The sequence below is a fragment of the Macaca fascicularis genome, chromosome 4, assembly GCF_037993035.2.
Source record: "Macaca fascicularis isolate 582-1 chromosome 4, T2T-MFA8v1.1".
Classification (NCBI taxonomy): domain Eukaryota; kingdom Metazoa; phylum Chordata; class Mammalia; order Primates; family Cercopithecidae; genus Macaca; species Macaca fascicularis.
Genome location: NC_088378.1, coordinates 148,774,129 through 148,801,848, shown reverse-complemented (window position 1 = coordinate 148,801,848; position 27,720 = coordinate 148,774,129). Strand labels below are relative to the sequence as shown.

General features: G+C 40.8%; 1 protein-coding gene across 2 annotated transcripts; it reads left to right on the top strand.

Moving 5' to 3' along the window:
* The first annotated feature begins 452 nt into the window (after positions 1–452).
* Positions 453–21,414, top strand: NRSN1 (neurensin 1). 2 transcript variants are annotated; one of them, XM_005553927.5, is made up of 4 exons: positions 453–582; positions 2,364–2,436; positions 8,827–9,024; positions 19,558–21,414. In XM_005553927.5, exons 3-4 carry the CDS (start codon positions 8,836–8,838, stop codon positions 19,954–19,956), a joined length of 588 nt encoding a protein of 195 aa, XP_005553984.3. In that variant the 5' UTR covers positions 453–582; positions 2,364–2,436; positions 8,827–8,835; the 3' UTR covers positions 19,957–21,414. The 2 variants fall into 2 exon arrangements, with proteins under 2 accessions (XP_005553984.3, XP_005553983.3); XM_005553926.5 differs by having other exon boundaries at positions 2,345–2,436.
* The last annotated feature ends 6,306 nt before the right edge of the window (positions 21,415–27,720 follow it).

Genomic DNA, 27,720 nt, shown 5'->3' with positions numbered 1-27,720 from the left:
AGGCTCCACCATATAGCTAGGTGTGTAGTAGGCTGAACCACCTTGGTTTGGGAAGGTACACTCTATGATGTTAGCAGGACGAAATCGCCTAACCACGTATTTCTCAGAGCATCCCATACCCATCATAACGCGACGCGTAACTGTATATTGAACCAGTCTTCTACGACCAAAATATGGTCTGGGCAGAAGAAAGCTTTTAAGAATCACAAAGGCAGAGAAGGTGCCCGTCCTGGGGGAGCCTCGAAAGGGCCCAGTGACCAGACTTCCAGAGGCTCTGCCAGCTGCCCTAACAGAAGCACCAGCCTCGCTGTGCAGGCAGGAACGGGCCTGGCGCTCCAGACCGCTCGGCCCCGCCCACTCGCCGCTCTCGGAAAGCTGGAACCCGGCCCCTTTGGAGGCGGCGGCGGCGGCTGCGCGGGCCTCGGGTGCGCGGGCACGCGGGACTCCCGGCTGTCAATCAGGCGCGGGCTGAGCTCTACCAGGCGGAGCGGCGGCGGTGGCGGCGGTGATGGGACCCCAGCGAGAGATCTGCGGCTAGGCTGGCTGCACTTGCTCCACGGGTCAGGGGATCGGAGGGGGCAGGTAAAGCCACGCGGAGTCCAGGGATGGCGGCTTTCTATGCTCCAAATGTCTTTCTCCAGTTCTCCCTCTCCTCCCTTTCTCTCTTTCCTTCCTCCTTCTTCATGCATAAATGTTCTCTCTCTCGCTCCCTCCCTCCTTCATTCACGTTTATTATATGTGCACCAATCTCCACAAAAAAACACGCGTATTAAAATCGGTGAAGACATACAAATGAGGAAGAGCCAGCTCCATGCTTTGGTGGTTTGTGCTTTGCGTTATGTAAGAATTTGGGGGGGTGGGGGGCAGGAGGGGCGTACAGCTAAAAACTTGAGAGTTTCCTTTCCATAAGATAAGAAAAGTTGTGTATTAGGAAAGAGTCAAATATATGTATTTAGAGTTTGCAAAGTTGGTTTGATTTATTTTTCAGGCTGAATTGAGCCCCCATTGGCCCTCCCCACTCCTGTGCCACGTCTGAAGATGTTTCAATGTTTTGGTGTGATCTCAGGACCTACTTCTTTGTGTTGTTAGAAAGGAACATTAGGGTGGGGGGTCAGACAGAGTCTGGAGGCCAAAAAGAAAACAGAACTGGAATTTAACAGCTGTTTGCTTGATTGGTTTCTGGCGCTGTAACAGAAATGTTTTCAGGACCTTGGAGAGCTCCTGGGGGCTCCACATCAGGCCTGCCTTTGGTGAAGGGCATGTGTGGAATCTTCAGAGAAAATGGAGAAGGTGACAGGAAAAAAGAAGAGAAATGTAATTCAGAGAGGCAGAGAGAGACAGGAAAGAAAGAGATACAGATGGGGGTGGAGGGCAGCTGTTGGGGGAGAGAGGAAAGGGAGAATGTAGTGAATTATGATTGGCTTGTTTTCCTTTGCTTATCCAGATCCAGGAGGCTAATATAATTTACTTTTATCCCCAAATCTGCTCACACACCACTCTCAAAATTTGGGGGAAAGTAAATGGGTCTTGAAGATTTGGCTTTGGTCCATATAGGCTGACCCTAGAAATGCTGAAAACAGTTTATGAGGCCTCAGCTAGGCTTACTCACCTCAAGTCTTCAGGTTCTCCTGCAAACAAATGAGGACCTGTTCATCAGAAAGAATTCTTAATGATCCCTTAAAAATATGGCCCCAGATATTCTCTTATTTCACATAACTAGAGTAATGTAGGAAACCAATAGCCTTAGAGTTGGCAATGGCTTTTTAATCAAATTTTACATGGGCACCTGCTTTTCTTAGGCAGCTGGAAAGCAAAATGATCATGATAGGAAGAAAACGGATATAGGAGTACAACTCAACCTAATAAGTAAATCATCCAAAGAGGCTTACGAAGTGTAAAATGCATGTAAACATATCAGAAAATATAGTGATTATAAGACTCATATATTTTACATTATAAGACCAAGCACCAGAAAAGATCAATTCTGAAGTATCTAGGAAGCAAGTCACTTTTTTAAATTTAGAATTTATAAAACAGAAATGGATCAGTCTAGTTAGTATTATTAAAAACATGGAATATAGTTATATCAAAATGAGAATAGCACGTGTACAGTGTGTTATAATTTACACAGCCCTTTTATGTCATCTCATTCACTTTATAAATTATTATGAGAACCCATTGAAAAGTTCTAAAATATAGTTTAGACTTTTATTTTTTAGAAAGTTATCTCAATTCTTAAACATGAAGTTCTTTGTCAATGCTTTTGTCAACATTAAAATGATTCTTTATAAGTTACATGAATGGCTTATGAAATTTAAATTTTGATCTGGATTACATTCTGCAGAGACTTTTGTCTTAAATAGAATTGAAGAATGTGCCATTAAAAAGAAAGATCAAGGAGTGAACAAGAAGAAGAAGAAAAAGAGGACTTCAAAGGTAGGACTCAAACCCTATCACATGTAGATTCATAAGCACCCTGTGTCTGCATGTAGATAAAGAAGACATTAAAAAAGAATATGGGTTCTTTTTTTCTCATTTTTGCTTTGGATTTTATGTACCTTTCTAAAAAGTAAATCTTGAAGAATTAAAGTAAATGATGACAAGTAAGATAATCTTACATTGTTACTCCTTTTTAAAAATTATAAAAGTGGTTACGTGTCCGCTGACTTTGAAGGTATTTTTATAACTCAATATAAGGCCACAATCTCTACCACTGTTTCAGAAAAATAAAATATCTCTGAAATAATCCATTGGTAGGAACACAGTTCAGGTTTTAAGACCATGCTTATATAATTTCAGAATGCCTGATTTAAAGGTGAAAAAGCTGTTAGCAGGCTTTCATGCCTTCCTGTATCCCCTATGAGTCTGACTAAATCTTTTAAGGAACTGACCTTTTGGCTTGGTGTTGAATAAGTGGTCTAAATTGTCTACGTGCCTGTACTTTGTCTTTTGCAGCACTAGCCCTGTGGAAAAGTGGCTATAATGGGAACCTCAGTCTCATTGTCTCAGAATCATTTTATGGGAGAGAGAAGCAGCATGAAAAAATTGAATGATATTTCAAAGAAAATAAATAGAACAGGGCCTATGCCTGGCCTCACAACTGACTCACACATAGTGTCACAGGAAAACACTCATTCTTTTTGTGCCTCAATTTGCTGCCTCTCTTCTTTCAAGGAGACCATGAAGACAAAGAATATAACATCTGTAATGTTCTTAGAGTTTCATGAGACATAAAGATTTATTTCTACTTCAAGGCTATGAACATTTATAGAGGAAAATAAAAATTAACTTCAAATATTAGACTGAAATTTAAATTTCCAGCACATTGATACTACAGTCTATTGGCACACATAGTGATATCATAACAGCACATGCATGACTTTGTTTCCCTAATACAGGAATTATTCAAGGGATTCTCAGCATTTGTACTCCCTTCTGTTGTAAATACCTCTTGATGATGCCCATTTTGTTATGTTTATTGCTTCATGAGTGTGTCTCCTTGTGACCCAAGAGTTCATTGAGGGCAGACCTGGCCCCACTCATCTTCGTAACTATTATCTATCTCACAGGTGCCAGGCACGTAGTGCTTTAAAAACACTGAAGGAAGGGGAGGATGAAAAATGGAGGACTACTCAGGCCTTCATCCATACCAACCCATGTAGAACTCTGCAGGAAGTTTCAAAGTACTGGAGATTAAAGCAGTCAACAGTACAGAAAAAGTCCCTGCCCACATGTCGCTTATACTCTATCATGTATATGGTCTATCAGACCATAAGTAAATAAACCACACCTAGAATATCAGATAGTAACAAGTGCTAGGAAGAGAAACAAACCTAGACAAGGGGATAGAGAGTGATGGAAGCCTGATATTTAGATATATTGGTTACAGAAAGCCTCTCAGAAGAATTTGCTAGGGAGTGGCAGCATAATTTTTTCCCTCCACTGGTCTCTGGGTTACAATAGGTGTGCTGAGTTGGTAAGAATTGAATATTCATTTAATGTATAACAGTGCATGCAATTGAGACAGTTGCTATGGACAGATTATAAAAACAAGAAATCCATGGATGGATCCTCATTTATCAGCAAGTAGTACTCTCCTTCAGAGAGAATAAAAACAACTCTCTCTTCATAGATAACAAAACAATCACACATAAAAGTTTGTGCCCCATCACCATGGCCATGCTGGCAGGGAGGATGCAACAGGCTCTATCAGCGTGTTTACAGAATGAAGACTAATGTGGATTGATTTAAATACAACACTAAAGAGTGTGTTTACTCATCCCCTCTATCCATGTACCTCCTGTGATATTAAAGCTTTCTGTGAATAAAAAAAAAGGCTCTCTAAAATATTTTCATTAACAACAGTCATAGATTAAACCTTTTTGTTGTTGCTACTATAGCTACTGAAATATAGACATCAGAATTCTTATGAAACTTTGATCTTTAAGTAAATACTGAGCCAAAGTAAAAAGTCTTCGCACATAGCTTCTGTTTCTGTCTCAATTCTAGTTTGTTGAATATAATTTAATAACTGCCTAGTCTTTAAAGTGACTTTATGAAGTGACCTCACATATCTTTTTCATAATACCAGAAGTGTCCATCAATCAAATGAGATTCCAAATAACTGTAACATTCTCAGATTTGGGACAAAAAGTTATTGATTTCCCTAGGAGATGTATAACTCTCTGTTGAGATTTTGTAGGTCTAAAACCATCACTCTAACATGTTATATTTTAAAATTCATGTTCTTCCAAGTCATTCTCCTCTAGGAGTGAATTCCATGTAGTTGCATGTTTGGGAAGATGTGTGATACCTCTCAGACCTATTTTAGGCAACATATACGATAATGCATTAACTTGCTAAACAAACAACATACAAACATTTAGTCTACCTAGTAGCAAGTAACTAACCTAACTAGTTATATGCCCTTTTTAAATGGAAGCTGCATACATACTAGTATAAAGTAAGAATTTGAGCTGTCAGTGAGGATATGGAAGGAGGTGGCAAATCAGTAAACCTAGTTGTTTGTTCAATAGAAAATGATAGAATCATTCTGTTGAAACAGACAAAAAGTCCTGAAAAACTACATCTGGAAGAAATTAGAGATTAATCTGATCCAACCCTCTTACTTTAAGGATGATGAAACCATAGCCCAGAGAGGCTAATGAGCTTGTCTGAAATCTCCTGACCAGTAAGTTGCAAATCAAAAACTGGCAATAGAGTCCATTCTCTGCTCTGTGTATGTAGCACAAAACAGGCCATGTTCTTGTTCATGTTTTGTGCCCCTGGGGGAGAAAGGCGCTTTGGAATTCTTTTTCTGGAATGTAGCTAACATAGCTAAAAATCCATGACTTCAAGTAGAGCGTTCCATCATTCAGGCTCAAAAACATTTGTTTTATGACACTTTCTATCTCTTTTATGATTTTACCCATATTGTTCTTTACAAAGTTGGACAACTGGGTCTCATCTTACAAAGCAGAAACATTTAACCTAGTGTGCTGGAAGCAAACTGTGCAGGGAATGGCTATAATATATCATACAGTCCTTCTCTGCATCAAAGCTCAATCCTGAGAAAGAACAACTTCAGCATCTAAGGAAACATAACTCTTACTGTTGCTATGAGGGATTTTTTTATTCCTATCATATCTATTTTTGTCCCTTTTTCATGTTAAAGTCTCTGATGCTTTATAGAAAATCTGAAAATATATATTTAGAGGAGGTGGTTCTGACTATGCAAGTATATGATTCAGTCCATACTCCTGCTTCTTGTATTAATTGTCATCTTTCATCTGTTCCTTGACTCATGGTGTAACCTTTAGTAGATGATTTTTCTATGCCTCAATTTCCTAGTTGACAAAGCAGAGTTAGTAATACAAATCCCATCTCCCCTGGACTGAAATTTGCATTAGAATGCCTTAAAGGAAAATGCCTTTAAAATTATACCACTTATATACCGATGGTAATAGGTTCTTGTTAATCATCTTCATTGTATAAGCATTAAACAGAAGGTACTGAAGAGATCATCCTAGGGCTTAAAATGTTAAAACTAGGTTAATATTCTTTTGATCTGCCAGATTTTGCTGCTCGATTCAGGCAAAGAACCTTCTAAAAATCTTGACTTCTCATGAAATCATATCTTTCTAAATGTTTTAAAGCAAATGTGTTTGTGTGTGTGTGGGTGTGTGTAGGTGTGGGTGTGTAGACTCTTGCCTCCCTGCACTCTTTCCCTGGGTGATTTCTTTAGATGGTAGCTATACCTGAAACAGAAAAAAAGCACAGGATCTAACAGTTAGTTGGTTTCCATTGATCAACAGCTAAAAAGATGAGGTTATTGGTCATCATTAATAGCACCATTTTTCTAAGGCCAGGGCCATGTTTTCCTCGATTTGACTACATTTTTAACCAAAACTCATTTGTAGCTAAGAGCATATATTTAAAGATGTTCTAATGGGTTTACTTTGTGCCCACTGGACAAGGAATTGCTGACTATCCCTGGTTCCAACTTTGATTTTAGTCCCATAATTCTATCCAATCAAACGAAGTGGCCACATATAGGCATTTGATGGGATTGTAGATCGATATTTTTCTTTCGTAGATAAACGTTACAAGCTGGTTGCTTCATAAGTAACTGGAAACATTTAATATGCCTCTGTTGGCCTGGATTACAGCACAAGCTCTGAGAAAACCTGGCTTAATAGAAAAATAACCTTCCATGTTGTTCCTCACTTTTTCAGATATAGACTATGTCCACACAACTAAAACTATCTACAGGATAATTTTTTTGGAAGAAGTCTGATTTATTTTAAAACACAAAAATAACTACCTTCATTTACAGTCAAACAATAGTGTGGCAGTTATATTGTGGACTAAAGAGTTCTTTCAGAGTTTTATATTTATTTTATTATTTCCACTTTTTTATATTATACTTTAAGTTCTGGGATACATGTGCAGAATGTGGAGGTTTGTTACATAGGTATACATGTGCCATGGTGGTGTGCTACACCCATCAACCCATCACCTAGGTTTTAAGCCCCACATGCATTAGGTATTTGTCCTAATGCTCTCACTCTCCTTGCTCCCCACCCCCTGACAGGTGTGCGATGTTCCCCTTCCTATGTCTATGTGTTCTCATCTATCTACAGGATAATTTAAAAATCCAAACACATATTTCACATTTATTTGCTTATACGGAGATCAGAAAGTAGAGATGATAACTGGCAATTCCCTTATTCACCAAAATTACTGTCCCTCAGTAATTCTTTCTTTTTAACCATGATTAGTAACAAAATCCATGTAAATGTCTCTCTCTAAGGGTATCATTTACATCAAATAAAGTGGAAATTTCCATCTTAAAAAGGCAGAGCCCCAAGCAGCCTGCCCAGGACATAGTTTTATTTAACAGTTCTCTGAGTTCTTACTTACACTAGACACTTCATGGAAAATAATAAAAGGCTGTGTCCACTCTCCACATTACAGTCTAGCCACCCACATGGGCAGATGTATCTACAAATAATGGCTAAAATATACAGTGTTAGAGTTAGTGAGGTGTAAATTATTGGCCAAGCCATTTGTGATTAATAAAGCATGAGGCATAGTTGCTCAGCAGCTTTTTAATAAAACTTCATACAACTTGACAATTAGTTAAAATGTCGGAGGAAGATACATGAGATCCGAAGGCAAAATTTCAAACTAGTAAGAGTAACGCCGTGTACATTCCACAAGGAAACAGGGTTAAAAATCTGAGAGGACAGTTTAAGGCAAACTCCATCTTCAGCAAATGAGAATGCCTGCCCAATTCTTTAACATGTAAGTGCAAAGACAACTGGATTCTAAGAGATTAAAGATTTCTTGTCAAGGCAATAAAAATCTCAGCTTCTTTGTTGCCATTTCTTGCGTGCTTCATGCTTAAAGGTGTACCTAATTTATGTGAGTTGTGTTGTTGTGTCTCATTTCATTTATGGAGATGCAGTTCTAGTCATTGAGTATTTAGGGTAATCTTGCATTAAACAAAAAAGAAGAGCAGCTTATAGGAAAGACAGATTTTTCTCACTCATCGGTGGGAATTGAACAATGAGAACACTTTGTCACAGGAAGGGGAACATCACACACCAGGGCCTGTTGTGTGGTGGGGGGAGCGGGTAGGGATAGCATTAGGAGATATACCTAATGTAAATGACGACTTAATGGGTGCAGCACACCAACATGGCACATGTATACGTATATTAACAAACCTGCACATTGTGCACATATACCCTAGAACTTAAAGTATAATAAAAAAAAAAAAGACAGGTTTTTTGTTGTTGTTTGTTAGTTTTTAATTTTTTTGTTTGTTTTTGTTTTTTGTTTTGTTTTGTTTAGTTTTGTTTGAGACAGAGTCTCGCTGTGTCGCCCAGGCTGGAGTGCAGTGGCGCGATCTCGGCTCACTGCAAGCTCCGCCTCTCGGGTTCACGCCATTCTCCTGCCTCAGCCTCCCGAGTAGCTGGGACTACAGGCACCCATCGCCACGCCCGGCTAATTTTTTTGTTTTTGTTTTTGTTTTTGTTTTTGTTTTTTAGTACAGACGGGGTTTCACCATGTTAGCCAGGGTGGTCTCCATCTCCTCACCTCGTGATCTGCCCGCCTCGGCCTCCCAAAGTGCTGGGATTACAGGCGTGAACCACCGCGCCCCATCAAGAAAGACAAGTCTTTAAAAGTACCTTTTCTGTAATGAAAAGAGCATTGTTCAACTAGGCATACATTACTCAGTCTGGTTCTTACCTTTCATATGTCTTTTGATCCTGAGGCCAAAGCCCGTGGTGCTGATCCATGTGGATGTTGTCATTCCAGCTGGGAAGGATGAGTTCTTGCAGCAACGTCTGTGGGTCCAGGCAGGCACAGGCTGCAGTTGAGGGCGGGTACCAGCGCTATGGAGTCCGGTCCTACCTGCACCAGTTTTATGAGGACTGTACCGCCTCAATCTGGGAGTATGAGGATGATTTCCAGATCCAGAGATCACCTAACAGGTGGAGCTCAGTATTCTGGAAGGTAAGGAAGGAGCATGTGTTTAACTTAGGGAATGGAAAAATTACTGGAAGTGGTTAATACTGCAGCCGTGGAGGATGGAGAGATTTAGTACTCTCTGTGTGTGCATCACTTTTGGTGATACTAAATGCATTTTTCTTACCTTAGGAAAGAAGAATCTAAACTTTGGGCCAAAGAAAACCTCTAAACACAGCACAATTATTGATGAGCAAGTTAAACATAAATAGGTACAATTGCCATATGAATTATTATTATTGCTATCATTAATAATGTGCCACTAAATTCACTAACTGAAGCATTAGTGAAAACATTATAGGCAAAACATTATATTCTTTCAACCTCCCTTACAGGTGTGGTAATGTCATTTGACAAGTTGCAACAATTATTAAAAAGAAATCATTAGGTATTTAGAGAGAGTTAATGATTAAATGTAGTACAGTGGTCAGTATACCAGCTCCATCTCTACCAAGTGTGTGATCATGAGGCTCTCTGACCCCAGCTTCCTCAAATGAAGGAATCTCATTAGACAATGTATTTAGTCCCTCAACAGATAATTAGTGAGCATCTACTCTGTGCCAAGAGAGTTCAAAGTGCTGGAGGTTAAAGTGGTAAACAGAGAAAGAAAAAGTGACTTCCCTTGTGGAGCTTATAATCTATCATGGGAAACAGGCTGTAAACAAAGAAACTACATGACAGAACGTTAGGTAGTGATAGTGCTATGGATAACAGGGGGTGATGGAGACTGGTATTTGGATATGCTGATGGTAGAAGGCTTTCAGAGGAGATGCCATCTTAATGAATACCAGGATGAGTTGAGGGAACAGACCTGGCTGAAGGTCATCCTAGACTGGGAAAATAGTAGGTCCAAAAGCTCTGAAATGGGAACAAGTTTGGTGTGTTTGAAAACGATCCAGAGGTCTCCAATCTGGTTGGAGTGGTGTAAGGAAAGGGACAGGCAATGAATTAAGAAAAATAACAAGACACAGATGATTTATGTAGAGCCTTGTACACCATAGTGAGGTCTTGGGTTTCTACCTCCAGAGACATGGGAAGCCACTGGAAGAGGTTGATTAATTTAGAGGGTGTTAAATACCCAGGCAAAAGATTCTGGTGGCATTAGTGGAGATGGTAAAAAGTAGTCAGATTTAGCTAAAGGTTATGCCTATTAGACATCCGAGTAGTGATCTCTAGTGACAATTTAAATATATCAATCTACAGCTCATGGATTGGGAGTTATTGACACATAGAATCTGTACAAGGCACTGGACTTCTGAGATCATCCAGGAAAAGAGTGTGGACATAGAAGAGAAGAGGGCATTGGGACGTTCCGACATTTAGAAACTAAGAAGAGGAAGAGGCTTCAGGAAGGGATACTGAGAAGATGAACTTTAGATAATGCCTAAGGTCTTCCCTAATCTTTGTTTCTCCCAAAAGATCCCAGAATTTTTTGACATGGACATTGACATAAACTTGCAACTTATTGGCCATATAGTGTAACAAGAGACAGTATAGCATAATAATTATGAACATGGATTCTAACCTCAGACTACATGAGCTGAAATCCCAGCTCTTTTGTTTAATCGTTCTGTAACCCTGAGCAAATTAATTGGCCTTATGGGGCCTCTAACGGTGATACAGCACCTACCACATAAAAGATATGAGAATTAAATGAGATAATATTTACAAAGATCTTAACACTGTCTTTCTAGGTACTTAATAAGCATTAGCTATATTAGCTACTATTACTGGTTGCTGTATGAAGCACTGAGTTCTTAAATGGAAAAAAAGTTGAAATATTGTTAATAAATAAAGTATTAGGTAACACAGTTGTTAACGTGGATAACCCAAGACCTGTGTTAATTCAACATCATATTGTTGTCACATACTCTGCATTAGAACTGGTCGAGACAGCATCCTTGCCCTGTAGAAATCTCACCTCTGATGAATCCTTACTGGCTTTAGCCAATGAAAAGCACAGCCAAGCTTGGCGCATCTTGTATTTACCCAGATATGTGAGTGGTTGTTTCCCTATTTGTCAAAAAAAAAAAAAAAAAAAAAGCATTTGCCTGACAGATCTATTGTGCCAAGAGCCTAAAATGCCACTGACACACAGAATATTGTAAGTGTTCATGGAGCTCCAAAGCACTAGTTGTTACGTGATTTGTGAAGCTGTAAACCCATCAAATAAAACATAGTTATGGTTTTAAAACGAAGAACTCACAGTGAATTACCAACCCCAGAATTCAGATTTCATTATTTTCTCCCTTCTATTTTGCACAAACAAGATCCAAAAATATTTATTTACTGTTGTGCTGGAGTCCTAGATGTATATCTTAACCACAAAACACAAGAAACCTAGTGTCAACTTGATTGACCTAGGAATTCACTGTCTTAGAGACCTCACCTCTATCAAGGGATAAACCAACTGTTCCTGGATTGAAGTGCTTTGTACCAACACAGGAAAAGGCACCAGCTATGCTCATGTCTCTATTATGATTCTTTTTCATGTTTTTTTTTCTTTCATTCAAATTGCATCTGTAGGTGGTTCAAATTGCTGGCTTCTCCTTTCCCTGCTTCCACTGTAATGTTGCAAGAGTCATGTCGGCCTCTCACTGGGGGCTGTGCTCACAGTGCTTTGGTGGAACTCTGCTCTTGAGGCAGCAGCAGTGGGCAGCATGGCAAGACTTAACGAGAACAGAGCTTGGAATCAAATGGGTCTGAGTTAGAATCTTTATTGCATGCATCTGCATAACATCTATTTCACAGTATCATTCTTCCTCTCTTTCTTCAAATGTGTAGCTGTCCAACATGCACCAGCCTCTGGGATTCTGATGTGAATAAGATCTTCTTTTTCAGAGGTGAACAAATATTCTTCAAATATGAAGAAGATCTTTTCTTCACCTCTGAATAAGATATAGCGCTTGACCTGAAGGAGTTCACAGTCAAATAGGGGAGGTGGCCATGTACATAGATTGTTATAATGCAATATGCTAAATGCTCCCCTTAAAGTAGGCATAATACTTACTGGGAGCACAGGGTTTGAGGGGTAGGGTGGAGTGGGTATCTGATGCAGCTAGGGAAGAAATGGCTCCAAGAGGAGGTCACATGTGAGCAAGCAGGAGCAGGGCAACCCAGTAGAGAGAAAAGTATTGCAAAAGCTAAGAGCCATGGAAGAGTACAGCATGTTCAGGAGACTGCAAAGAGTTCCCTGTGGCTGGGGTAAATGTCCAAAAGTTGAAGAAGAGTCAGGAGTTGAACCTGGGAATGCATACAAGAGCCAGTTCACAGAAGACTCTGAAAGACCATGTAATAGAAATTTCTCCATAATCTTTCAGCTTGAATACAGTTAGGGGGGCAAGATATTGAATCTAGGCTTTTCTAGGTGGGATATCATAATCAGGTATAAACACACATACACACACACACACACACACACACACACAGAGTGCCACACACTTTCTCTGAGGTTAAGATATACATCTAGGACTCCAGCACAACAGTAAATGAGCCGAGGTCCTAGGTTGCTGCATGACTGCCTCAGCCACTTCTAATTTATCCCACTGCCTGCAGCTGATTCCATCTATAAAAATTGATGTAACATAGTCCCATCACCCATTGCTGCTGCCCCCAAATCAATCAGGCTATGGAGGATTTTTTTTTTTTCGTATCTTTGCCTTTGACCTTGACTAAGGCTGTTGCCACTTGATTATCCATGCAGCAAACAGTGTCATATGCACGTGTCAAACCAATGGGAGCAGTCTTCTCACCCCCCGTCATTCCCTCCTCACCTGAGGGTTATCTTCTTGCCTTCTCTTCGACCTGTCTCAGAAGCCTGTATCAGCCTATGTCGGAGGTTGATATGTCATAGAGGCATTTGATGGCAATGTGCAGGTGCAAGGCAAGACCAAGACCACCTCCTCCACAGCCTTACTAACTGTGAAAGGGACTCCGGTCCCTCTCTTTCCTCTCAAGACTCAGGTTAAGCTCCTCCTATCTGCCCTAACCTCTCTAGTCCCCCTCTTAAGCTAAGTCAGAGTTTAAACTTAAGTCCTTGTTTTTTTCCTTCAAAGTTTCTCTAGATATTAAGAAGTTCGTTTTATACTAGAGATGAGAGGAGCTGTGGAAGACTCTGCTTTTTAAATCGCAAATGAATATTGTATATATTTGTCATGTACAACATGTTGTTTTGAAATACATATATATTGTGGCATGACTACATCGAACTAACATATGCATTACCTCACATCCTTTTTTTGTGGTAAGAACACTTAAAATCTATTTTTTCAGCAATTTTCAAGAACATAATACCGTGTTATGGACTATAGTCACCATGTTGTACAATAAGGTCTCTTGAATTTATTCCTCTTAACTGAAATTGTGTATCTTTTAAACAAAATCTTCCCAATCCCCTCTCTCACTCCTTTCCAGTTCCTCTCTACTTCTATGATTTCAAATTTATTAGATTCCACATATAAGTGAGATCAAGTAATATTTGTCTTTCTGTGCCTGTCTTATTTCACTTGACATAATGTCCTGTGGAAGACTACTAAGAAGAGAAGCCAGGTGGTATAATTTCTGTTTATAAAAGATTTCTCAGGTTGCCTTTGAAGGATGGAGCAATGGAGATTATCAGGACACTGTTGCAATGATCCAGGCAAGACATAATAATGGCCTGCACCATTAGAGTGGCTGCAGTGGACAAGACAGAAAAGATTCAAGAGATTTTTATGAGATAGAGTGACTAAGATTTAAAAGCCACCACTAAGACTGTGAGGAACAATTTCATGAAAGGGTGGATGGGAAGAACACAAATAGAAAAATTGGGAAGGAAGTTGCAGGGCACCACTTTTACTCTTTTGGGTTTGAGGAGTGTTTGGGACATTTTTCTGTAGATTTTCCTGTTGGTTGTCAGAAATATGGTCTAGAGCTCAAGACAGAGATCCAGGCTGGAGGTGGAGGTTTGGAAGTCATTGGTAACAGGTGGGAGTTGAAACTGCAGCTTCTGATTAAACGCTAAAGAGAACATAGTGATTAACAAGAGGTGGAGGTCAAGGATAGACTCCTGAACCAGACATGGTGGTGTGTGCCTAAAATCCCAGAGGACTCAGGAGCCTAAGGAGGGATGATTGCTTTAGGCCAAGAGTTCAAGGCTGCAATGGGCCATGATTGCACCATTGCACTCCAGCCTGAATGACAGAGAGTGACCCTTCTCTAAGAAAGGTGGGGAAGGGTAGAATCCTGGGGAACACCAATAACTTACGAAGAACATCCAGCAAAGCAGGTTGAGAGTGAGTTGTCTGGAGCAGAGATACACAGAGGAGAGAGTGTGTCAGAGATAACCACGGGGAAGGGTTTCAAGAAAGTTTAAGTGTTTAATATCAATGAATGTAGAATATTTAAGTGAGCTAAAAAAAATTAGATTTGACATTAGATTTGACAATTAAGAGGTCCTTTGTAACCTCGGAGAAGCAGGTTTGAGGAAATCGTGGAGGACTGAGCATGGCTGTCAATGGTAGAAAGGACATCGAGGAGTAGTGGGAAGAGAGGCACGCAGAGCTGGAGAATTGCTGTCGAAGATGGAGGCAGTTGAATGTGTTTATGCGCTGGAGGAAGGAATCTCTGTCAGGTGGAAGAGCTGATATGATTTCACTGCCCAGGTGAAAGGGTCTAAGAAGACCGTGAGGTCAGGCTGTGGAAGGACCTCGATCACCTGGCGTCGGTTCTTGCTTCATACAGCTCAGTGTCAAGCTGAGACAAGCAGGGACAGGTGAGCTATCCTCTGCCCCCGCCGCTGGCAGACATCACCGCTGGAAGCTCAGCTCCTGCTCTGGAGAGGTCAGCACAGCCCTCAGGGCTGATGCTGAAGAAAAAGCCCATCTTCGCTCTCGACGCGCTTCCCCTAAATAACCTCTAACCCAGATGGCGCCTTGCACATGGAGCTCCATCCAGCATTCCCCGCACGCCGGGCTGTTCTTCCCAGCCATGCAGGTTTGTGCTTCCAACAGTCATTCCTGCCTCCTCTCTGCCAGAACAGCTGCGCCGCGACTGCTGCCAGCTCTGTCTACTGGAGTAAATGCATTTTCAGGCCTCATCAGCTCACTGGGAAACAATGAAAGGATGTTGGTCAAAATAACAGCAGTCTCTGGCCTGTAGCCCCCACCAGCAGAATTTCTGGCATACAAAAATAAGTTCTCCTTCCTCTCCAATTTTTCCTTTCCAGCAGCAGGAACTGGGTTTTCACACATCCTCCCACAGCCAAGAGTGGAATCGGAAGTCACAGCACAAAAACTGTCCTCGCTGCTGTTTCGGGAGTTTGTCACTATCTGGAGAGGCCCTTCTCTGTCACCATTGGGATTGGCCTTACCACATCAAGGCCCCAGGCTGCTCTGCTGAGCCTTGAGGAGGACCCTCCCAAAGCATTTCAGCTTTTCCGTGTGGCCCTAAACAAGGCTGCTTTGGTTACTCAGAACCTTAAACAACCTCTGCATTGCACTTTTTTTGACTCTTTCCATTTGGGAGCCCTCTTGCTGTCAGACCTCAGACCAATTCAACTTAGAACTGTGTCCAGAAACAATTTTTATGATACTGTATGGAATCACTCCCTCAATTTTTATCCTTTTCAGTACTCAGCATGGTACCAAGACTAAGCTGATGCATCCGAACTGCTCTCCTCACCTTCCATATCCTCTATGAGAGGGTTAGAAGCAGCCTACTCATGACAGACTCCGTCGTACCTATGATCCCACACCCTCCCTCCCATGCTTTAGCATGTCTGGAATTCCCCAATGGGTGCATCTCTCGGAGATTCTCATTCAAGACTGGCATTGAGAGCACCTTCAGAACCTTTGAATTTAGCTCTTCACTGTGCTGTCTTCCCCACTACAGAGGGTGAGCCTCTCTCTGATTCTCTGATGTCAATAGAAAAGGGGAGAAGGCTCAGAGAGGCCAGTCACGTTCCAGTTCTTCAAGTGAGCAGGAATTCTGCCATCTGCAAGCCATGGTTTGCCTTTTAGCTTCTGAGTGATAGTCCAGGAGTGGATTTTCATCGAAAGCACTGCTCAGCTGAGGAGCAGACTACTCTGCGAATAAATCACCTGGCTCTGCGTTCAGCAGTCTGGTGGTTTAAGTTAGGCAGGCAGGACGGTTTATTGAGTGTCAGGCTGGAATAGGAGCTGTGGGGAGGCAAGACAGACACACACTGGTCTCACTTGCTCTTCAGAATCTCAGAAACTAAGATCACTTTTGGCTACCCTCAATTTTTGAGAATTTATGTCAGTTCTTCAGCCGGGAGGTAGTTTAGTGACATAGGAAGCATGTCACCATGGATATTTAAATCAATTTTGCTTGTACCTTCAGAAGTTTTTGATATGAGTCATTTTCTAAAAGCTATAAATAATGGTTAGTCTTGGAAAGTAAATGTAGTTGCCACGATTTTTAGAAAAATGTAGAAACAATCTAAAATGTTATATTTTACAGCCCAATTTTTCCTGTAGTACTCATGTCTTATATAGAACAGCTTTTTTTTTTTTTAATGAAGACATCCTATTGACTCTCTTTGTTTTTCAGTTTCCTTACAATATGAGATAATGGAAATTTGTTCATATATGGTAGCTAAAACTCCTTTGAAGTTCAAATAAAAATAATGGAAAGAAATACACAAAATAGTAATGGTGAAGTATTATGGGTAGAAGAAAAGTCATGAGTAGCAGGAATCACACAGATCTGGGTTAGAACTAGTCACACCACCTGCTATTTATAGGACCATGAACTATGCTTTTTTTTTTTTTCTTTCCCCCAAGATGGAGTCTTTCGCTTGTTGCCCAGGCTGGAGTGTAATGGTGGGATCTTGGCTCACTGCAACCTCCACTCCCACAGGTTCAAGTGATTCTCCTGCCTCAGACTCCGGAGTGGCTGGGATTACAGGCATGCACCACCATGCCCGGCTAATGTTGTATTTTTTAGTAGAGACAGTGTTTGACCATGTTGGTCAGGCTGGTCTTGTGTCTGGAATTGGTTCTTTCCGGTGGATTCTTGGTCTGGCTGACTTCAGGAATGAAGCCGCAGACCCTTGCAGTGAGTGTTACAGCTCATAAAGGTAGTGCAGACCCAAAGAGTGAGCAGCAGCAAGATTTATTGTGGAAAGGGAAAGAACAAACCTTCCACAGTGTGGAAGGGGAACCGAGCAGGTTGCTGCTGCTGGTGCAGGTGGCCAGTTTTTATTCCCTTATTTGACCCCACCCACATCCTGCTGATGGTTCATTTTACAGAGCGCTGATTGGTCTGTTTTTACAGAGTGCTGATTGGTGCATTTACAAACCTTTAGCTAGACAGAGCACTGATTGATGTGTTTACAATCCTTTAGCTAGACAGAAAAGTTCTCCAAGTCCCCACCCGACCCAGAAGCCCAGCTGGCTTCGCCTCTCAGTCTCAAACTCCTGACCTCAGATGATCCGCCCACCTTGGCCTCCCAAAGTGCTAAGATTACAGGCATGAGCCACCATGCCTGGCTAAACTATGCTTCTTTAACCTTATAATCCTCAGTTTCTTATCGGTGAAATGGGAATAAAAATACCTACTTCTCATAAGATGCTTGTGAGGATTAAATGAAAAACACATCTAGCATTAGCCCAGGTCATAATAGATGTTCAATAATATCTGTTATCCTTTTCCCCTTTTTGCTAGGGTGATAGATTCGTGGATGTGTTTTCGTCCTATTAGCCAAACCACCTTTATTAGTGTATTATCTCAAAAATTTAAATATTAAAGATTAAATCATGTTATATATCTGGTTATTTTCCTAACCTCATTATTCTAACTAAAAGCAATTAAGAACAGGAGGAAAGGAAAAATGTGTTTAAAAAGTAATGGTGTTAGCTATTCCTTATTCCAAGTGCTGAGCGATTGTAATACTGTTACCAATGTAGCATAAGAATTTTACAAAGGGTGTCTTTCCAAATAAGAAGAAGAATAGCTATTTATTACAATTTATAATTTTGCCAGATACAATGTATAACTTTGCCAGATACAAAGCTGAGTGTTTCTACGCATAATCTCATTTAGTCCTCACAAGTCCTCTATGAGGTACATATTATGAGCATTTGTCATTTTATAGATGGGGAAATTAATGACAAGAGCTTTTAAGTAACTTTCCTTCTATGATTCAGGTGCTAGGTGGTGGTGGTAGAATCCAAGCATGAGTCTATTTATTCCAAACCTGTGAGCGTCGACCACCAAATGGTACATCATTTCCATCTTTAGTATGTTACATTTCATTAGAACTTGAGCTAATGCAGTTTAACCTCCATCTGCTATTCTGAACACTTCCTAGCACCTGTACAAGCACAGCCCAAATAGCTACATGTGAGAGGAGAGAGAGCACTGGCCTGGGGATCAGCTCTGTGGCTTCTAACCCTGCCTCTGCAGCTTGTTAGCTGTCCATCTTTTGCCCATGACTTACCCTCTCTGAGGCTACATTTCTTTACCTGTAAACTGGCAGTTAAGGTTCCTTCTCTGCTTACTTGGAAAAGAGGTGAGTAGTTACAAAGACTGTCCATGTCCTCCAGCCAAAACCACCGGGAACACACCTACATGTTGAACAAGTTGGATGTATTACTCATTACAGTGAGAAAGAATGTCACCATAGGGGACTGTGGAGCATTGCAGTATGACAGTGTGAAAAGGAAGTATAGTATTATAGGATGTGGGCTCTGGTTGGGAGATTTTGGGGAGGGTCTAATGAAGCAAGAGTTCACTCTGGATTGTTAGGGACAATTCTATGATTGGATATCTTAATAAATCTTATGTATAGAGAGGACAGACTAGAGTGAGACTAAAGCGATCGTGAGTAAAGAAGTAGCTGTCATTCATATTAGCCGGGAGAGGGGGTCATGTGGTATTTTGTGGCTTTTACAAGGACATTGTTTTTGTTTGTGCTTAGACAAAGTTATGAAGGGACACTGTTTTGTCTCACTTCATCATGGTCACAGAATGAGCATGTGTTAATGTTCTGTGAGATGGTGCCTAGCAGAACAGCATCGCCTTGCTGTGAGCTCCCAGCCAGCTTCTAACAACATCGAGGCTTAGGGGACAGAGTAAGGCCAGCTCCTGGATATCAGGGCTACTTTTCTGTTCCTCAAGACCAAACGAGACAATGTAAGCAAAAGAAGCAAAAGAAGCAAAAGAAGGTTTTGTTGACTGCAAAGCATTGTACAAATTTTTAAAAATAGATACTTATGTATATATAATTTATATATTGGATATATTTTTAGATATACATAATATATATTATATATATTTTTAGATATATATATTATATATATCAAGGCTGAGTGCTGGAGTTTTTGGTTGGCATTAAAATTAGAAAGATCATCTTTCACCTTTTTCAACAGAAAATTAAGTAGGTATTTCCTGCAAATTTGGGGTAACTGGGAATATTCACTTTCTCAAGAAACAAGACAAGTGCTGCCCTTGAGGGCTCAGGGGCGAGCCGAAGCACCTTTCTCACTCTACCTTGCTTCTGTTGTTATCTACCTCTAGGTCGGACTCATCTCAGGTACAGTTTTTGTGATCCTCGGATTGACTGTTCTGGCAGTGGGCTTTCTTGTGCCCCCCAAAATCGAAGCATTTGGGGAAGCCGATTTTGTGGTGGTCGACACGCATGCTGTCCGGTTTAACAGTGCTCTGGACATGTACAAGCTGGCAGGAGCTGTTCTCTTCTGCATTGGAGGCACATCCATGGCAGGGTGCCTGCTGATGTCAGTGTTTGTAAAGAGCTACTCCAAAGAAGAAAAATTCCTCCAGCAGAAGTTTAAAGAACGAATCGCAGACATCAAAGTCCACACCCAACCGGTTACAAAAGCTCCAGGGCCAGGGGAAACAAAGATTCCAGTCACTTTGTCCAGGGTTCAAAATGTCCAGCCTCTATCGGCAACCTGAAACATTTCCCACCCCAGTTCTTCTTGTCTGATTTATGCCCATAGTTAAAAGGAGCAGGCCAGTTTTCAAGATAAAGAAGATTTGGCATTGACTGCCCCAGGGCTGTGTTCAGCTCTGGGCAGCATAGTGGGAGGACTCACACTTGCTCGGTTCAGGCAGCTCTGCTGGAGGTCGGTGCCATGCCTAAGCCTGTGCACATGCATCCAGCTGCTTAAGATGGGTGCTTCCTTGTGCTCGGTCACCAGAAGTCCCCCGGAACTCTCTTTCATAGATCGTGACTTTGTGTTATTTTCTGTGTTATTCGAAAGCGCCAACGAGTTTAGACCAGCTCACCAATGGTTAATGTGGTCCATTTTATTTTCTAATATTGGTTTATCTAATCTTTTCTGCATGGTGCTGTCTTCCATTCCTGTCTCACTATGTGTAAGATTTTGTCATGTGTGTTCATAGAAACATGGAATTCTCTGATTTTGATCTGAACATGAGTTTTTTAACCGTATTTTGACATGAGGTTCCTGACATTGGATACAAAGTTATCAGCATTCACAAATCTTTTTGTTTTCTCCATTTTTTTGTCCTTTGAGATGAAGTGCTGTTCTTTTGCCCAGGTTGGACTACAGTGGTGAAATCATAGCGCACTGCAGCCTTGAATTCCTGGGCTCAAGCAATCCTCCCACCTGAGCCTCCCAAGTAGCTGGGACTATAGGCACCTGTCACCAACCCCAGCTAATATTTTTTTAAATTTTTTAGAGGCAGGATCTTGCTATCCAATGTTTTTAAAAAACTAAAATTGCCAACTTTAGAATCTTGACAGAAAAAATTAATTTTAGGAGAGTCTACTTATGCAGTGTTCAAAAGTACTGAATTAGAAACCAGGAAATTTTAGTTCCTTCTACCTGTGTGATCTTGGGGAAATTATTTAACCTCTCAGTCCTAATTTTCCCCTTCTGTATAACGGGAGTCCTGGATCACAATATGTCTGGGGTCTCATTACCCAAACATCCGAGATTCCATTTTTGCCACGTGTCATCGAGTCTCTCCCCAACAGATGTTTGTGACGCTTTTGTGGCTCTCACCATGGTGGGCTTCTTTCAGAATTAGACTCCTGGTAAGTCACTGAGTCAGCAGCCTTCACACTATCTACCCTTAAATATTCAACCCCAGCAATTTATTCAATGCTGTCATATTTTTATAAAAACAAAAGTAAGCCATCCTCATATAAGGAACCCCTTGGTAGATATTAACCTTAAAAAGGGTTTTCATTCTCAAACAAGATGCTTTGTTCTCCAGCAAGATATTCATCTCATCCCTTGCACTTTTGTTTAATTTGTGGATTCAGATTAGACTGAGGAAAATGGAAAATATGACCTTGGTATTTTCTTAAAGTTGTGCCACCTTAGAGCCCTTTTTTTTTTTTTCTTCCTTCACTGGATAAATAAAATATGTGAACGAGCGGAACCTGAATTGCATTGTCATTCCTTCAGTGTGGTTATTTTCTCTCCAACATGTAATTTTCCATTCTGAGACTGAATAAGCTCTGATGTTTCCCCGGCTAAATGGAAGAATAAATGAAGCAATTAGTACTCTTTGTGCACAGTGTTTATTTTGCACAGTCCAGCATAAAACACAGGGCAAATCAGTATCCTCAGCAAGGATCATTGGCCAGATTTTGGAGAAATCATTCCAGTTTCCTCAGGTTCTCTATCTTCCTGTGGAAATGCCATTTTAATTGTATTCTTTAAAGACTTATGCAAGCCCCCAAGCATCTGTTCAAGGCAACATTGTTTGAAGCTTTCCATGCTTGCTTCTGTCTTGCGTACCAATGAATCTCTGAGGATGAGACTTGACTTGTAAAAGCCTCCAGAATGAAAGCTTATGGCTGGTGGGAACTTCTAGGTACAGACATAATAGCAACTATTTAAAAAGCAGCTCTATTCCTCAGATGAAGGCCTAAAAGAAGCTGAGGTAGATAAAGTAGGAGCTGGGTCTGAAAGAGCAATTCAGCATGCCCTGTCTTTCCTGTTCAGCCAGGGTTTGTGGAAGTGGGTACTTGTAAGGACCCTCCCAGCCCATGAGGCAAGGATTGGGAGTTACTGTGGTAGAGCAGAGAAAAGTGGCTGAATCGGATTAGGTAATACAGTTTGATCTTTGGAAAGAACACAGGCTGTATACAATCAGAGGCTGGGAAGCAGTGTACTACGCATTTTTTAAAGATATTTTCTGGCATGGGTTGGGCAGACATCTCAACTGTATGGCAAACGAGAATGACCTTAGAACCTTGATCCCAGCCTCATTGCTTGCATTAAACCAGTCCGTCCCTTCAGTATTGAAACTTCTAAAACAAAGGGAAACCACATACCTATAGTGCTGAGATGGCAACTGGAGAAACTTAGAAATGAGTTCGGGCCCGGAGGTCCGGTGCTCACAGGCACTTGGATTGACAGAAACCTTAGCTAATATGAGCTCACACCAGACAGATATTTCCTCACCCCTTTGTCAACACTCATCAGCGTTTGCTTAGGCACTTCCGGTGATCCCACGCCTACTGTCCCACAAGTGAGCTGCTACATCTGATAATGGCTCCGTATGGTTAGAAAACCCATCCCCATGTCTTTCCAAACTCTGCCTTGCTAAACCTTCCACACACTGGATAAGATTTCATAATTCAAAGTTACCTTGAAGTCTAATCCTCTTACATATAACCAATGAGCTCTTGCTTTCAATCTTATCACCTCCCTGTTTGTCTTCTTCAGAGAAATATTTCTATAAGTTCTTAATGTTCCCAACTTAGTTCATGCCACCTATTAAAAGGGGTCCCCAGAGGTTTTAGAAATTATATATGTTAGAGATTCCCTAACTCCATTAATAGTGTTACTATGTGAACAGGACCTCAGCCGGAATACAATGACAGAGGGCTGTGTAAGCAGCTCCTTCATGGGCTCTCGAGGCCTCCTGGGATCTGTCCAGCTCCTTTCTGGTTTTATTATGGTTTTATTCTAGTCATATGCAAACACTCTCCCCTCTCTAAATGTGCCTGCACTTTCATGCCCCTATGCCTTCACTCACAATGCTTATTTTCCCGAGAATAACCACCTGCCTATTCTCTGGTTATAAACTCAATATTCAAGGCCACATCAAGAAATAGAAGCAGTAATAATAATAACTAACATATATTTGCGTGGGAGGGATCATTAAAGCCTTTTATATGTATCAATTCATTTAATTTTCAAAAAACCCTATGAGGTCAGGACTAATATCATACACCCATTTTACAGGAAAGGAAATAGGCAAAGAGAGGATAACTCATCCAAGGATAATCAGTAACTGACATACACAAGATTTGAATTCAAGCAGCCTGACTCCAGAGGCTGTACGCTCTGCCAATATGCCAACATGTTCTTCTGTCTCTAGAAATGCCACCTTTTCTCTGCAGCTTCTCCTTGATCTCTCTCTCTCTCACCCCTTCTCACTCTCACACACACACACACTCAGACTTAATGTCTCTTCCTCAATAAATTCAGCACTTCGTACAAACACATTCTATCCCACTTATCTCTCTTTATTGTAGTGATTTGTTTACACATCTGTTCCTTCCATTAGAAGATGACCATTAGCTGCTTGGGTACAGAGAACATATCTTAATAAGTGGTGAACCCTCAGAATCAAATACATAAAACCTATGTGTTACTATTATATGGTTATTTAAAACAATTATTGCATTTTTATTCAGAGCCAAGCAATGTGCTGGCACTATAAAGGGATGATGAATAGGGGCACTAATGTTTTTGCATATCGTGTGTGTGTGTGTGTGTGTGTGTGTGTGTGTGTGTGTGTGTGTAAGAAGAAAAAGGATTTTCTAGGGAGGACTAAGTTTGGAGTATGAATATGGGTTCCCCAAAGCAAAGCTTCCCTCAATATAACATTTGAGTGGGAAAAACCCAGTCTGATGACTAGCTCACCATTTCTATATCTAAGAGCAAAATCTTCCAGCCAATGAGTCTAGCCCATTGACACAGAGCTGCCAGTCATACTTCTCATTCCAGCAAGAGACTGAGGGAACAGCTAAACCCACCTAGTCAAGAGCAGAGTGAATTGTTTCCAGCAGTCCTGAATAAACAACCTGGTCTTTCATCCTTACATATGAAAGTACAACCTGAGTCATCAGACATCTGAGCACATACACAGGGAATAACAGATTCAGTGGGAAACATAAGGACTTCAGAAATCACAGAACTCTAAAAAGAATCTAATCAGTCTTCAAGAAGAAATTAAAGCCATAGGATAAAAATAGAATACTATGAAAAAGAACATCAAGTAGTTCAAAATAACAAATAACTAAAAGAAAAAGTTGAAAGCATTTCCTGGAAAGTAAAATAATCCCTCATTTTAAAAACGAAATTAAAAAAATTTTTTAAATGAAAAATATGAGACAATTGGTAAAGACATACAAATCAATCAAGGAGAAAAAGATAGCAGAAAACAATAATAGGGAAGAAGTTATCAGTAAAATAACAGAAAAAAATTTTCCAAAGCTATAGGATACAAAAATCTTCAGACTGAAAATGCCTGCCAAAGACTGGCTGCGGTGGCTCACACCTGTAATCCCAGCACTTTGGGAGGCTGAGGTGGGCATATTACTTGAGGTCAGGAGTTCGAGACCAGCCTGGCCAACACGGTGAAACCCCGGAGTGGAGGTTGCAGTGAGCAGAGTTCACCCCACTACACTCCAACCTGGTTGACAGAGTGATACTCCATCAAAAAGAAAGAAAGAGAGAGAGAGAGAGAGAAAGGAAAGAAAGAAAGAAAGAAAGAAAGAAAGAAAGAAAGAAAGAAAGAAAGAAAGAAAGAAAGAAAGAAAGAGAGAAAGAAGGATGCCTGCGGCATATTCAATAATATGCATGGTTAAAACAAAAAGTCAGGTATGTTTTTTGTGAAATTTTTGGACACAGAAGATAAAAGGATCCAAGAAGCATCCCAGAGAACAGGAGCCCACCTACAAAATGATAAAAGTCACACTGGGGAAAGAGCAGGTATGATCTCTGCAAAAGATAGTAAGCGAGGTAACTGAGTCTACAGAAAATACATGTTCCTCTTATTGAGAAGAAAAGAGCAAAGCAATAGAAACTCTAGGAAGAAAATTTTTTAATAAACTGCACAAAGAAATGGTGGTTGTAACATGATGGGGAATAATTGATAGAGCATAAGAAAAGTGAAGCCACTGGAAACTTGACCTTCCCACTAGACACACATTCTATTTCTGTAGAACAGAAACTGGGATTATTGAACCCACAGAGAAAAAAACAGAATCTTGTCACCTCAATAGTTTTGCAGTGACGATCGTTACAAAGTCAAACTAATGCAAGCTCTTCTTACTTGTTTTCAACTTTCAGAATCAAACTATAGCCAAAAGTCTAAATTATGATTGTAAAATGAACTGTATGTGTGATAAATCTGATGATGTGAAAATGAAGGTAGTGCTAGCAAAATTCAGAAAGCAAAATAAAAAAAAAAATGAGGAGATAAAAGTAGGGACACTAATAGCCTCATCTGGTTTAGTGAAGAGTCAAGAGTAACGATCTTAGTCTCTTTGGGCTACAATAACAAAATACCATAGACTGGGTGGCTTATGAACAACCAGCATTTGTTTCTCACAGTTCTGGAGGCTAGGAAGTCACTTGGTGGAAGGGGGGACATTTGGTTTCTTTAGCCTCCTATAAGGGCACAAATCTCATTCATAAGGGCTCCAACCCCATGCCCCAGTCACCTCCCAAAGGCCTCACCTCCTAATACTATCACAGTAGGAGTTAGGCCTCAACATGTGAATTTTGTGGATATACAAACAATCAACCTGTAGCAGTAGCTAGCTAAAGTTTATAAAAATAAATAACAACTTAGGTTTATAATTTACAACTGTAAAGATAACTTAGTGAAAGAATTAAAAATAAAACATAACAAACAATGGAAAGAGGAGAGAATAAAATGAGAGAAAGTAAATGTAACCCTTCATCTTTAATTGTAAAAAATCAGGCTGGGCGTGGTGGCTCACACCTATAATCCCCGCACTTTGGAAGGTCGAGGCGGGTTTATCACTTGAGCTCAAGAGTTTGAGGACAGCATGGGCAACATGGAAAAATCCTATCTCTACTTAAAAAACAAAATACAAAAATTAGCTGGGTGTGGTGGTACATGCCTGTGGTTCCAGCTACTTGGGAGGCTGAGGCAGGAGGATCGCTTGAGCCAGGTCAAGGCTGCAGTGAGCTGAGGTCACACCAATGCATTCCAGCCTGGGTGACAGAGCCGGACCCTGTCTCAAAAAAAAAAGATAAATTATTATTATCTCCATTAATAAATCAAGAAATAGTAAACATAGTATTTAAAGTTATGGAAGAAGCCACTAGAAGTTCAATTTCAAACAGTTAAAGGAGATTGCCTCTGAGGGCTGGAGGAAGCCAGCGGTAAGGCAAGATGATTTTTACTCACATAACGAAGACAAGACCGTCCTAGTCACAGCCCTGGTCCCTGTAGTTCTTATACTGACTTTAATCTAATTTCTGTTGTGGTAGATGCTACAAAAAAAGAGGATACAATCATTAACAGAACCTTAAAACAAAAAGATTGATTCTAGTTTAAGGTTCTGGGAAAGCCTCAAAGGAAGTGATATTTAATTTGTGTCTTGAAATATGAGTAGAAGTTAACCAGAGTGATCTTGCCTTCACGAGGGATTTTTTCTTTTTTTGTGGGAGGTTGCAGGTCGGAGGTAGTGGATGATGGGAAGAAAGAGAGAAGAGCTTTGCAGGCAGAGGCAACAACATGTGCAAACACACAGAGCCAAGACTGAGTGAGGCACATTGAAAAACTGTAAGAAGTCCATCCTAGCTGAAGCAGCCCGTGAGCCCTGGGGTGAGCGTCTAGAGATGGCAAGGCCAACAAGCCCTGTCACCAAGCCGCACACCTCCAGGAAGTACCATTTACAGTGACTGCAATGTAAACAGCACCTCCTAGAGCTGTGTAGCAGGACTACACTGGGGGAGCAGTTTGAGTAGTCGCAGAAGGTGGGGTTTGCTACAGAAGGACAAGATCAGACCAGAGGTGACGGGAGCCTTGAGGATCGAAGACAAGAGCAGAGAGAAGCCAGCATGGAGAGTGCGGCAGCGACTGAATCAGAAATGAATGCAAAGAGGGCAGAGGAGGGTTCTTGTTCTGTGCCCCAACCCTTAAGGTATGTTAGCTTTCTCTCCAAGTCCCTGTCTCTACAACATCACCAACTTCAGAATCAGAGGAATCATTTCCTTTGCCTTCTGAGAAATGGAAAATGTCAACAAGAAATGTTGGGCTTTTGTCATAACGGGACTGCTAACCAATGTTACCCTGTATCTTGCCCCTAAGTCAATTTTCTATCTGCTCTAGGAAAACAGGTGAGGCGGGAGAGGCTACCGTCTGTATGTTGCTAGTCAGCCTCTTCAGAGTACTGAATGATGAAACAGAACTCGGAAATGGAACAATGCAGAGAAAATAATTGAAATAGCTAAAATGTGTTGAGAGCTTCCTCTTTGCCAAGTAATGTGACAAATATCATTATGCATTTTTGCATTTAATATAATTTATCCTTGAAAGGATTCTAAGGATGACTACAGTTACTTTCTCTATTTTACAGATAAGGAAATCTGGGCTCAGAGAGATGAAGTGAGTCATCCAAGGTGGTCATGCAGCCAGAAAGTGATTCAACTAGTGTTAACGCCCAGGTAGCCTGACTCAAAGCCTTCC